The following is a 12,384-nucleotide window of genomic DNA, read 5'->3' on the forward strand; positions in this document are numbered from 1 at the left end:
CAATGTCTAGGCTTGGCACACCCTTTTCTCACAGCATTAGCTATTCTTTGGGGAGGGATGAGGCAGGCGGTAAAAGTTGTCTGGAGACTGTTGTATGAGGATCCAGCAGAGACAGGGATTGAGACTTGTTGTTGTTTGATTTTGCTCTTTGGTCTTTTTTTGGGGGGCGCCACCCAACTCCCAAATAAATCACCCCGGAGGCTTATTCTTAATTATAAATACCCGGCCTTAGCTTGGCTTGTTACTTGCCAGCTTTCCTTAACCTTAAATTATCCCATTTATCTTTTGTCTCTGGTCTTTTTCCTTTCTTACTTCTGTAATCTTACTTTTACTCCATGGCTTGCTGTGTAGCTGCGTGGCTGGCCCCTGAAGTCCTCCTCCTTCTCTGACTGCTTCTTTTCTCTCTCTCTCTCTCTCTCTCTCTCTCTCTCTCTCTCTCTCTCTCTCTCTCTCCCCAGATTTCTCCTTCTATGTATTCTCTCTGCCTGCCAGCCCCACCTATCCTCTCTCCTGCCTTGAGATTGGATGTTCAGTTCTTTATTAGACCATCAGGTGTTTTAGACAGGCACAGTAACACAGCTTCACAGAATTAAACAAATGCAACATAAACAACAGTAACACACCTTAAAATAATATTCTACAACAGAGGTTGGAGTAGGAGACAGTGACAGCCACAAGACTGGTTTATTGTGCATGGCTCAGCCTTACTTACAGAGCAGGACTGGAATTCGTGTGCCTGCTGGCACTAATCACAGCACAGAGCTGGTAGGGGGAGGGAGCAACTGGCACCCCAAAGACCCCATGGTCGCTGGGCCGGGGCTGTCCATCAGGCACCGAGAAGCTAAAGCGCTGCAGGAGGCAGGTGAAGAAGAGGAAGAGCTCCATGCGGGCCAGAGGCTCCCCCAGGCATGCTCTGCGGCCTGTGGGTGGGAGAGGGGCTCAGTCAGTCTGGGGCCTGATGGATGCTCCACCCTCCAAGGCCCCTTGGAAGAGACAGGGAGCCAGGCACCCCCAGGACCTGCTGAGAATGGCATGAAGGCCTCGTGCTTCACAAAGCGGCCCTGGGCGTCCAGGAAGTGTTCAGGATGGAACTGGAGGGGCTTCTCCCAGACAGTCTCATCCTTCAGCACGGAGGACAGGTTGGGGATGAGGGTCGTTCCCTGGCAGGAGGCACGTGGTGTGAACATGGACTGGATACCAAGACCCTCATTACCATGATCGCATGCACAGTCTCTCCCTCGCACACTTGATCCTTTCATGTAACCTCAGCCCTAAAGCCTCTCATCCCCTTGGAGGGCCCTGTTTGCCGGTCTCTATGGGTAACCAAGCCACATCTGTCCCTGTGTGCAGTGCTTCCTAAAATCCCCTTGTGGTCATTTTCACTGGCCATTTCTCTTTCCTGAGGACTCTCAATGGCTGCACTCAGGTAGGTCCTGTAAGCACGGTGGACATCCAGGTCATACTGGTCTTGTTCTTTCCCGACCTTGTACACTAGTGTCATGGTGTATTGGAATGAGGGCCCGTGCCTACCTTGGGGATGAGGAAGCCCTGGACTTCAACGTCACGGGATGTGATGCGTGGAAAATTCAACGGGGCGATGTCCCCAAAGCGCTGCACCTCATGAATGACAGCATTGGTGTAGGGCATGCGGACCTGGTCTGCCATCTCTGGGCTCCTGGCCTGTCCTATGACCTCATCGATCTCCTGTTGCACGCGGCCTGGAGGGAGAGCATCCCTCAGTGAAGCATTCCCAAGGGACTTCCCTTTCTCCTCTCCCGCAACCATGTGAAGGGCTGAGTCCATGTGAGCAAGACGTCCATGAGTGTTGCTGGCGTCTGGCTTAAGTCTGTGCTGGGACCCACAAGCGTGTGGAGTCTGCCTGTCTTTCCTCCCTCTCAGCCCCAGCCAGGCTCACTCTGCACATCTGGGTACAGGATCATGAGCAGCAGGGCCCAGTACAGTGTGGTCGAGGTGGTCACCATCCCTGCAGTGAACAGGTCAGCCACCACCATGCGCAGGTTCTCATCATTGAAGGAGCTCTCAGGGTTCCCCTTGGCCTGGGACAGACAGGCAAAGTGGGTCAGTGGGGAGAGGACTCTGCAATGGCCTCCCATTGTCCCCAGGCAGCCCAGGGGCTGAGGCACTTGGTGATACATACACAGGATGGCAGCCCACAGCCCACAGCCCCATCCCAGCAGCTGCCCTCACCTTCTCCACCTCTGCCAGGAAGGCATCGGTCAGGTCTCGGGGTGGCTGGGCAGGGTCCCAAGTCCTCCTGTGCTCCGTCAACAGGTTATCCACCATGGTCATGAAGTTCCTATTACTTTTTAAGGCCTTGTCAGCCAGCCCTGGTATGCGTAGGAGCACTGGAAATGTGTTAAGAACCTGTGACAGGCACAGAGGAAGTCTCAGTGCTTCTGCTTTTAAAAGTTAACTATTCATTATTCATTATCGTGTATGGATCCTGTGCCATGGTGTGTGTATGTCACAGTGCAATGTGCCAGGTCCATCGTCTCTACCCTACATGGTTCTTGGGTATCAAACTCAGGTCTCCAGGTTTGCTTAGCAAGTTCCTTACGCTCCAACCACTTAGCTGGCCTCTTGGACCCATCTCAGATCACATCTCTTCCACAATGGACCCAGAGCCTGTTTGTCCCCACCCATCACCTGCCTCCTCCTCAGTTCTTGCCTTTGGACTCTTGCAGCCCAGGGTGAACAGAAGGAATAGTCTACTCTGGAAGCCACAGGCTTCCAGATTCCCTTTCTAGAAACCCCGACTTTCAGCCACTTCTTCCCTCCTGTTCTCTGACGTTTGTCAAGCTCCAGGCCCTTCCTCCTGCAGTGGACTCCCCCAAGGCCTCCCCCATGGCCTTGGCACAATTTCCTCTGTGACCATGGACATCATAGAAGTAGCTCTGCAGGCTGCCCTGAGCCTCCTACCTCAGGAAAGAAGCCAGAGACGTCTGCCAAAGCTTCTTCCAGCAGTTTCAGCATCCTGATGAGGTAAGGGTCTTCATACTCAAAGCGCTGGGCAAAAATGAGAGACGAGATCACATTGCACGTAGCTTTGTCCAGCATGGTTCTGGGGTTGAAGGGCCGCCCTGGGAGTGGAGAAGCAAGTGAGTCACAGTACTGCTCACGTCTTCTGTGCCCATCTGCACCCCTCGCCCATCACTCACCAGCCTGGTCGGCGAAGGTGTCACAGAGGTGGCCAGCCTCGTCTGTCACCCACTGCTCCAGGGATTTCTTGCCCAGGCCAAAGTTGCGCAGGGTGGACACGGAGAATCTTCGCTGCTCTCGCCACTCGGGCCCGTAAGGGGCAAGGACCACACCTGTAGACACATGTGTGTGTAACCAAGGACACCTGACTGTGCTGTCCTCTGCTCCCATCATTCCTCTTCTTGACTAGATTTCTACCCATGAGTCTCTCAAAACGTTGCTACCTCAATCCAGCTCATGCCTGCTGGGTGGTTTCCACCCTGGATTTCAGTGGCTTTTTGTTGAATTGCTTGGCCACATTACTACCCCCATTCATGTCCCACGCTTCCTCTACTCATTGCCATATCCCCAGTGCCAATTCTGCCCCCACACAGCCCTTTACCTTGGGATTTGGGTTTCAAACCCAGGTGTTGAAAGAAGGGCATTGGAGGGCGGTCAGAGGTGTCCTCTCCACAGTTCACCAGCACTTCCCGAACCGCCTTCAGTCCATTGATCACGACCATTGGCCTCCAGGCCATCTGCAGGCTGAACACGTCACCATAGCGTTGTCGAAGCTGGAGGAGAGGGACAGAGCACTCAGGAAGTGGAGGTCCCCAGAAGATCCTAGAACCAGGCTCACTGCATAAACATGGGTGTAGTTTCTCTCTCTCTCTCTCTCTCTCCATTTCCCTCTCTGCTCCCCCATCTCTATCTCTGTATGTATGTGTGTTACTTTTTATTGAACATTGGTCCTGATAAATGCTGGGCAAATGCTCTACCACTGATCAACATCCTCAACATGAGCTCTGGTGTCTTGTGGCTGAGGCATCTCATCCTTTAAGTTCATCAAAGGACCCATAATAGATTTGGTCACCCAGCTGTGACCAAGAGCCAGGGAAGTGTCCATGGGCCCCTTAGCATCCCACTAGTATGTGAGGAAATGCAGGTTCCTTGAGACCCAAACCACACGGCAGCAAGAGATTCAAGCAGACCCAACCCCTCTCCCCACTAACACAGTACCCTAGATCCTGGTGGCATCCACCCCTAAGATCCCACCCACTGATGAGGTCAGAGGGACTGAGGGCTTTTTTTTTTTTTTTTTTTTTTTTGAGCTGAGGATCGAACCCAGAGCCTTGGAGACTTAGGGCTTTTGTGACTTAGTTCTGCCCTGTCCAATGGAATCCCAAACCTGCTGCTACATCCTGCCCCACCTCTTGTTCTTTGCCTTTCTACAACCTTGTGCTCCAAAAGTCCACAGTGTCCTTGGGCCCTGAAGCCTCCTCCCCCTATCCCAGGAAGTCTCTTAGCCCTTCCTCCTAAAGGACCAGCTTTCTGTCCAGCCTGTGGCTGCAGCACCACCACATGCTGCTAAGACGACTGTGCTCTCCGCTGCCCACGATGACCATCTCCCTCACCTTGTACAAGCTGTATGGCATGTTCTGGAAGTCTACCTGCAGCAGGTTGCCGAGCACTGGCACTGGTGTGGGGCCTGGCGGGTAGCGGGCAGTCCAGCGCTGGCGCCGGTGCATCAGATCCACCAGGAACAGGAAGATGGCTGTGAATATGGCCACAGACCACAGTCCATTCCCAGCCAGCAGCTCCATGGCGGCCTCACTGAGTTTCTGGCTTCTTTGGGAAAGCCTTGGGGTCCTTACTGAAGCCACCTGGAATCAGTAAGAACTCTGACTGTAGTCATAGGAGCCCAGGCTGCCCTTTGCCCTCTGCTGTGAGCCAACTTGCTGTGTTTATCATTCAGCCCGAGAATGTAGAACAAAAAGCAAGCAGGCCAGGCAGGGCAGCCCCAAGGCTCTCTCCTTCCCAGATGCTGTCCAGGGCAGCTGCATCTTCAAGTGGAAAGAGCTCCTCCGCATGCACTGTGTGTAGTGGTCATGCCAGGCTGGGCACAGAGAGAATGACAGGCAGCCCCGTGGAGGCCTGTTATGAAGTAGCCAGACAGCTGATGTGCCATGCAGGCCAAGTTTTGAGGGATTGTGAACATTGCCACATACTGGGTGTCTTAGTTAGGGTTTCTATTGCTGCGACAAAATACCATGACTAAAAAGCAAGTTGGGAAGGAAAGGGTTGGTTTGGCTTACACTTCAATATTGGTGTTCATCACCCAAGGACAGAGACTCAAGCAGGACAGGATCCCGGGGGCAAGAGCTGATTCAGAGGCCATGGAGGGGAGCTGCTTATTGGCTTGCTTTCCATGGCTTGCTTAGTCCACATTCTTTTTTTTGGCATTTCAAGACAGGGTTTCTCTGTGTAGCTTTGCGCCTTTCCTGGAACTCACTTGTAGCCCAGGCTGGCCTCGAACTCACAGAGATCCGCCTGGCTCTCCCTCCCGAGTGCTGGGATTAAAGGTGTGCACCACCACCGCCTACCTTCTTATAGAACCCAGGATCAGCAGCCCAGGATGATACCACACACCATGGGCTGGACCCTCCTCCACTGATCACTAATAGAGAAAATGCTGGATCTCACTGATGCGTTTCCTGAGCTGAGGCTTCTTCTTCTGATGACTCAGGCTAGTGTCACGTTGACACCCCCAACCACCCAGTACACTGGGGTAAGACCACCCTGGAGGCTCAGGATTACTTTGTTGGCAGAATATACCAGCTGGCTGTAAACAGGGAGTGCCACTGGTGGGTTTTGTGATGAGTGAGAGGCAGTGGGAGGAAGGTGGCTGCAGCCATGGAGTCTTGTGACAGGTTGGAGGTTACAAATTGATCAGGAAGGCCAGATTCAGAAAAGGGCAGTTGTTACATTGGATCTGAGAAACTATCAACAACTGTCAGACAGTCCCTGGAGACCCAGATGGGTCAGGTTCTTGTCCTATGGTGGACTCTTTCCGTTATTCATCCTTTGTTTCTTGTCGGGTCAATTTCTCTGTCTTCCATATGGGATATGGAGGCAGTGTCCTCCTCATGCAGGAGGCTGTGGTTAGAATGGTGGCCTTGAGGAAAATGGAAACATGACTCCTGAGCCTTCCAACACATTCACCTGTGTCCTGGACACTGCTGGGCACACTGCACATGACAACTCATCAATCACTAGGGTCAGTGAAGGTTCAGTCCCTGTCCTTGCTGGGGATCCAGACCTCTGAAGATCAAAGGCTCAGAAGTCCCAGTGGAATCCAGGCAGTAGCTCTCTGCTGCCCCCTCCAGTGTGGCAGAGGGAGGCAGGAGCTGAGTGAGAGGAGATGGAGTCCACAGCATGCAGCGCCTCAGCAAGGACCAGACCCTGGGTCCCCTCCTCCTCTGCTGCCCCTGCCTGTAGATAACCCACCGTCTTATTAAATAAGAAACACAGAACCAGTGTAAAAGAGAAAGCCAAGAGGTCAGAGCTCAGAGCTTACCCTTCCTCCTGCGGTGGTCCTACCTCTCCGAAAAAAAACCTACGTCCTGTGTGTTTGTCTCGATAGTCTTTCTGTTCTGCCTTCTCATTGGTTGTAAACCCAAACACGTGACTGCCTTGTCACTGTCTGTATGTACAGCCCTCTAGGTCTTAAAGGCATATGTTTCCAATGCTGACTGTATCCCTGAACACACAGAGACTTACCTAGCTCTGCCTACCAAGTGCTGGGATTGGCAAGGCATGTGCCACCACCGCCACGCTCTTTCTATGGTTCTAATAGCTCTGACCCCCAGGCAACTTTATTTATTAACATACAATTAAAATCACATTTCAGTACAAATAAAATACCACCATATTTCTCCTTTTCTATTTTAATAAAAAGAGAAAAAAGCAAAAGGTTATAACTAACAAAAGAAAAACTATACACAAAGGTACAATAACTATATACAATATATACAAGTAATAAATACCTAAACAATGTCTAGTCCATTTGTATTTGACAAATTCAGAGAAAATAATTTCATTATCTATCCTATTTTGGTAAGTCCAAAATGTATCTAATTCACTTTCTATCCTAATTAATCTTCAACTGTAACTAACTAACCTTCAACTATAACTAACTAATCTTCAACTCCCTCAGAGACCCAAGAAGGAAATAATATTAGCTAACAAAAATAAAAACAGGAAGTGCATGCAAGCAACTTCCAAAAATTTGTGAGTTGACAGAAACAGCCAGCTGCCTGGACAGTCACCTGAGGTTTCTCCGCAGTGTTGGGGCATCATCTTCAGCCTATAGGCTTAGCGTATCTGACAGACTCATTTGTGAAGTAGGATATTGATGTAACTAACCGTCTTATTAAATAAGAAACACAGAAACAATGTAAAAGAGAAAGCCGAGAGGTCAGAGCTCAGAGCTAAAATCTCACCCTTCCTCCTGCTGTCCCAGCTTCGCGAAAAGAGCCCTACTTCCTGTCGGTTCGTTTTTTTTATAGTATGTTGTTCTGCCTTCTCATTGGTTGTAAACCCAAACACATGACTGCCTCGTCACTGTCTGAATGTACAGCCCCCTAGGTCTTAAAGGCATATGTCTCCAATGCTGGCTGAACACACAGAGATCTTATGGGATTAAAGGCGTGTGCCACCACCGCCACACTCTTGCTATGGCTCTAATAGCTCTGACCCCCAGACAACTTTATTTATTAACATACAATCAAAATAATAATTCAGTACAATTAGATTACCACCACATTTCCCCTTTTCTATTTTAATAAAAAGAAAAAAAGCAAAAGGTTATAACTAACAAAAGAAAAACTATATACAAAAGTACAATAACTATATACAATATATACAAGTAATAAATACCTAAACAGGTATTTGACAAATCAGAGAAAACAATTCCATTATCTATCCTATTTTGGTAAATCCAAGATGTATCTAATGCACTTTCTATCCTAATTAATTTTCAACTATAACTAACTAATCTTCAACCATAACTAACTAATCTTCAACTCCCTCAGAGACCCAAGAAGGGAATAATATTAGCTAACAAAAATAAAAACAGGAAGTGCATGCAAGCAACTTCCAAAAAATTTGTGAGTTGACAGAAACAGCCAGCTGCCTGGACAGTCACCTGAGGTTTCTCCATAGTGTTGGGGCATCATCTTCAGCCTATAGGCTTAGTGTATCTGACAGACTCATTTGTGATGTAGGATGTATACAAGGTCAACAGTTCAACCTCACATTGGGTGAGAGCAGTCCACGTACCAGAAACACCTGAATTCCACTAGTGTCCTGTCATGATTCAGGATTTTAAATTCTGGAAATTGTTGACAGTTTTTAAATTCAGCTGTCCATTCTTCTTGGCTGTGTATATATGGCTTCATCTCAGCATCCCCTTCTTCTCCACATCCCTCTATTAAATGCCAGTCTACTTTTGAGAGGCATGAGCTTTCAGCTGCTGTTCCATTGTACAACAGAATCCATCGGCCCTCTGCCTGTTAAGCTGCCTTTGAAGAAAAGGGCACCGTACCTTTTCCGGATGCGAAGGCCACTTCAGGGATGGGGCCATATTGTCCTGGCCTCAGAAGATGCCTTTTGATAAAGCCATAACCACACTTGTTTTGGCAAGAATCAGTAGTCCCTTGTTTCGTGATCTGTCTGTCCATTTTGTCCTGTTGATTCGAGGATACTTTGTTGTCCAGTGGCTAACTTTTGCCAGAATGAAAGTTGACTCCATATGCAGGTTCTTCAATGCCCATATTTTCTCTAAAGTAGATTGGTACTGCCAGGAGCCGACATGTCTCAAAAAAGAAAAATTTTCTAAGTTATTAAAACATTTTAAATGCCATATTCTGTAGATCTCTGAAGGGTTTGAAGATGACCTGTCTAAAACATCTCTGCTCAATTTTTAAAACATATCTAATATGACTACAAGTTCTATGATAATGTCTAACTACTAGCTTTCATTTCTTTATATCCTAATAGTTGATAATAATAACATTCAAGGATCAGAAATTTGCATTACATTGTTAAATGGATGGAATAAATACAATTAGAAATATACATATAGCATTTTCTAACAATATCAGTTTCAAATTTGTATACAATATAAAACAATTCAATCCAATGTAAAGTATTTAAAACTAGTAATTGTCTTTTTCTTTTCTTTCTTTCTTTTTTCTTTTTCTTCTTCTTTTTTTTAAACAAGAACCTTAAATCTAATCTCCTTTGCTTAGCCTTTTCCCTAACCCTTGACAATAACTTGTAACCAACCCCCCTAAATACTGAAAATTATCCCAGACCCAAAACCCATTAAAAAGACCAAAAAACCACCCGCCCCACACCACCTCTTTGGGAATGTGGGCGTCGTATTCTTAAAATTGCTTCCTGCTGGGTATGGGCGAAGTTTTCTTTATCCTGAAAGAAAAAATTTAGGTTAATTGTCAAATTCTAGGAGAGGTAACTATATCCTTCATTATCCAGTCTGTGTATAATGCCAAAGTTCAGGGTTTATCTCAAGTCCTTATTCAAGTAGTCTTTGAGACTGAATCATCTCAGCTAGTCATCTCAAATTTGCTCTGAGCACCTTGTAGTTCAAAGCTGATCTATGGATGATGTTTGTCAGCTTAATGATATTATTATTGTCCACGTGGAATTGTTGTTGTTGTGGGGCCCCATCTTCTTTCTGGAGACTTCAGTTGATGTTAGGCCTGGCCGTGATTTCCTGCAGAAAACTGATAAGAGACTCGAACACAAAAACATATATATGCAGCTAGCCTTTTTTCTAGAATTAGTTAGTACTCTATGTGACCATTCATATCTTAACAAAGTTTAAAATGTATATATATATATTAATCTTGTAAATTTTGATATAAAATTTATACTTTGAGAAAAGTTTAAAGAATCAGAATAGAATCAAAGAGTTGAGATTAGTAATAGAATAGTCCCTTAATTAATTTTGCTTTTGTCCTGTACCATAGCAGAAGATGGCTCTTATTCTGGCATGATACAGGGAGTTTGCATTTTCCTTTTAACAACATGCTTGAGTTTAAAGAAGGAGAGAGCCATTCTCCAAATCCAAAGTCAGCTTTAAATTTTAATTGAACTGGGACTATTAGAAAACCAATAGTGTTAAATCTTTAGAGAAAAGCAGAAACAAACATTTAGGAAGACATAAAGAATTTTTTAGATAATATATACCCATACACCGTTTCACTCTGTTTCTTGGGATAGATGATTTGTCACTTTTCTTCAGTTGTCTCATTTGTCCAGTGTTCTTCAGATTCCTTAACCTTCATTCTCCTAAAAGACAAAAACAAAAACCTTTCCCCAAGACTAATTTTGGGGATGTTTCCTTTTGACAAGTTATTATCTGATTAAATGAAAAGGCATGTGTTATTGATACAAGTTAGTTTAAATTGGATGTTCATGCTGGTTGATGAACTATCACCTCCTCAATTAAGAGGTCTCTCTTGTTCAAATCGAACCTTTATCAACTTTGATGGTACCCACAGCTTATCTTCTCCTGTAGAAACAAAAGCAAAACCTCGTCCCCAATGTAATACATACCCTGGTTTCCATTCTGAGGTCAGCACATCCTTAAAGTATATAGGCTGATTTAATTCTGTAGTTTTTTCTATTATCCAATGTCTCTCTGCAGCTGTTGTTCCTTTCTCATTGGCATTCAGAAAATTCAAAGTTAGAAGAGCATTATGCAGTCTATTTCTGGGGGTTTTTGTTACCCATTTCTGTTTATTTAGCATATCCTTTAGAGTTCTGTTTGATCTTTCTATAACTGCTTGACCTGTAGGATTATGTGGTATGCCTGTAATATGCTTTATATTGTAATAAGCAAAAAACTGTTTCATTTTAACAGAGACATATGATGGAGCATTGTCAGTTTTGATTTGTGCAGGTATACCCATGATGGCCATAACTTCTAGCAAATGAGTGATTGCAGAATCAGCCTTTTCAGAACTCAAAGCAGTTGCCCATTGAAATCCTGAAAAAGTATCAATGGTGTGGTGTACATATTTCAGTTTTCCAAATTCTGCAAAGTGAAACACGTCCATCTGCCAGATTTCATTTCTGAGTACCCTTTGGGTTACATCCTGCTGGTAATGGCGTCTGATTGTAGAAGGAACAGGTAGGACATTTCTTTACTATTTCTTTGGCTTGTTGCCAGGTTATGGAAAAATCCTTTTTTAAACCTTTACTATTGACGTGATGTTTTTTATGAAATTCTGAGGCCTCCAGCACATTTCCTATCAATAATTTATCAATCTCATCATTGCCTTGTGCTAGAGGGCCTGGCAGACCAGTATGGGATCGAATGTGAGTTATATATAAAGGATGATTCCTTTTCCTGATTGTATCTTGTAATTGAATAAATAGTGAAGTTAATTCTGAAGCATCAGGGATAAATTCTGCAGTCTCAATATGTAACACCACTCTTTCAGCATACTGAGAGTCAGTTACTATGTTGAGAGGTTCTGAAAAATCCATTAATACCAACAGAATAGCATACAATTCTGATTTTTGAACTGAATTATACGGACTTTGAACCACTTTACTTAAATTTTCTGATTTGTAACCTGCCTTTCCTTCTTTGTTGGCATCTGTATAAAATGTTCGAACTCCAGATATGGGTTTTTGCCGTACAATTCGAGGCAAGATCCATTCAGCTCTCTTTATAAGATCAATTCTATTGCTTTTGGGATATTTGCTGTTAATTTCTCCCAAAAAATTACTGCAAGCTCTTTGCCAAGGTTCACTTTCTGTCCATAATTTTTCAATGTCCTCCTTAGTTAATGGTACGACAATTTCTGCTGGGTCTATGCCTGCTAATTGACGAAGTCTCAGTTTTCCTTTGTAAATCAAGTCAGAGATTTTTTCCACATAAGTTTTTAATTTTTTATTTGGTTTATTTGGTAAAAATATCCATTCCAATATAATATCTTCCCTCTGCATTAATATTCCAGTAGGAGAACGCCTAGAAGGTAAAATAACCAAAATGCAATCCAGCTTTGGATCAATACGATCCACGTGTCCTTCATGCACTTTCTTTTCTACCAAGGCCAATTCTTTCTCAGCTTCAGGTGATAATTCTCTTGGACTATTTAAGTCCTTGTCACCTTCTAAGGTTCTGAACAAATTAGTCAGTTCATCATTTTTTACCCCAACAATAGTTCGTAGATGAGAAATATCTCCAAATAATCTTTGAAAGTCATTAAGAGTCTGTAGTCTATCTCTCCGAATTTGCACCTTTTGGGGTCTAATTTTTTGTAGCTCTATTTTATATCCTAAATAATTAATATAATCTCCTCTTTG

The 12,384-nt window shown here is 45.1% G+C and overlaps 1 protein-coding gene across 5 annotated transcripts in view; it reads right to left on the reverse strand.

Annotated features, from left to right (window-relative positions):
* Nucleotides 1-649: 649 nt before the first annotated feature.
* Nucleotides 650-12,384, reverse strand: part of LOC114694324 (cytochrome P450 2D1-like) — a 123,613-nt gene continuing 111,878 nt past the window's right edge. Inside the window, exons 1-10 of one of the 5 annotated variants that reach the window (XM_028871258.2) lie at nt 6,557-6,591; nt 4,614-4,862; nt 3,602-3,773; nt 3,180-3,332; nt 2,941-3,101; nt 2,209-2,385; nt 1,916-2,057; nt 1,531-1,718; nt 1,019-1,160; nt 650-920 (exon numbers count right to left, since the gene is read on the reverse strand). In XM_028871258.2, coding sequence (XP_028727091.1) covers nt 709-920; nt 1,019-1,160; nt 1,531-1,718; nt 1,916-2,057; nt 2,209-2,385; nt 2,941-3,101; nt 3,180-3,332; nt 3,602-3,773; nt 4,614-4,802 — 1,536 coding nt within the window. In that variant the 5' untranslated portion in view covers nt 4,803-4,862; nt 6,557-6,591 and the 3' untranslated portion in view covers nt 650-708. Of the gene's footprint in view, nt 921-1,018; nt 1,161-1,530; nt 1,719-1,915; nt 2,058-2,208; nt 2,386-2,940; nt 3,102-3,179; nt 3,333-3,601; nt 3,774-4,613; nt 4,863-5,294; nt 5,400-6,556; nt 6,592-12,384 lie in introns of those variants that run through there. The other 4 variants (XM_037197704.1, XM_028871259.2, XM_037197705.1 and 1 more) reach the window with 4 other exon arrangements.

Source organism: Peromyscus leucopus, chromosome 20 (genome assembly GCF_004664715.2).
Source record: "Peromyscus leucopus breed LL Stock chromosome 20, UCI_PerLeu_2.1, whole genome shotgun sequence".
NCBI classification, from domain to species: Eukaryota; Metazoa; Chordata; class Mammalia; order Rodentia; family Cricetidae; genus Peromyscus; species Peromyscus leucopus.